The sequence below is a fragment of the Penaeus monodon genome, chromosome 31, assembly GCF_015228065.2.
Source record: "Penaeus monodon isolate SGIC_2016 chromosome 31, NSTDA_Pmon_1, whole genome shotgun sequence".
Classification (NCBI taxonomy): Eukaryota; Metazoa; Arthropoda; class Malacostraca; order Decapoda; family Penaeidae; genus Penaeus; species Penaeus monodon.
This window is the reverse complement of record NC_051416.1, coordinates 20,958,898-20,959,333: the sequence shown is the minus strand read 5'-3', so window position 1 is coordinate 20,959,333 and position 436 is coordinate 20,958,898. Positions and strand designations below refer to the sequence as shown.

General features: G+C 44.3%; 1 protein-coding gene across 1 annotated transcript in view; it reads left to right on the top strand.

The window, feature by feature from the left end:
- The window catches only part of LOC119592926 (2-oxoisovalerate dehydrogenase subunit beta, mitochondrial-like), a gene marked incomplete at its 5' end in the record, with an annotated part of 5,503 nt that overhangs the window by 1,667 nt on the left and 3,400 nt on the right, over window positions 1-436 (top strand). Inside the window, 1 exon segment of the mRNA XM_037941817.1 lies at window positions 104-275. Within this exon segment, the coding sequence (XP_037797745.1) occupies window positions 104-275 (172 nt within the window).

Here is a 436-nt window from a genome sequence, read left to right as displayed (position 1 = left end):
CCCATATGATTAGGAAAATGAAGCTTAACAAAGTAACCCTTCTGGTATCCCTCCCTCTTTTTTCCCTGTATCTTTCTTTCTTCTTTTCACCCTCCTTCCCCAGATTGTTGTTCCTCGTGGCCCCATCAAAGCGAAGGGCCTCCTACTCTCATGCATTCGGGACAACAATCCGTGCATCTTCTTGGAGCCGAAAGTGTTGTATCGCTCGGCTGTCGAGATGGTACCCACTAAGGAGTACACACTCCCCCTCTCTACAGCGGATGTTCTTGACGAAGGTATGTCTCTTTTTGCAGCATTATGTCATGAAAGGTCTCTTAGAGGTGAATTTGATTACAGATGACTCCTTTCAGGTGTGGTTTTGATTGACCAGGAAATCTTTTGTATACTATTTTACCAGCCATTCAAGGCAGTTTTAGGTACCTGTCATATTAAAGGA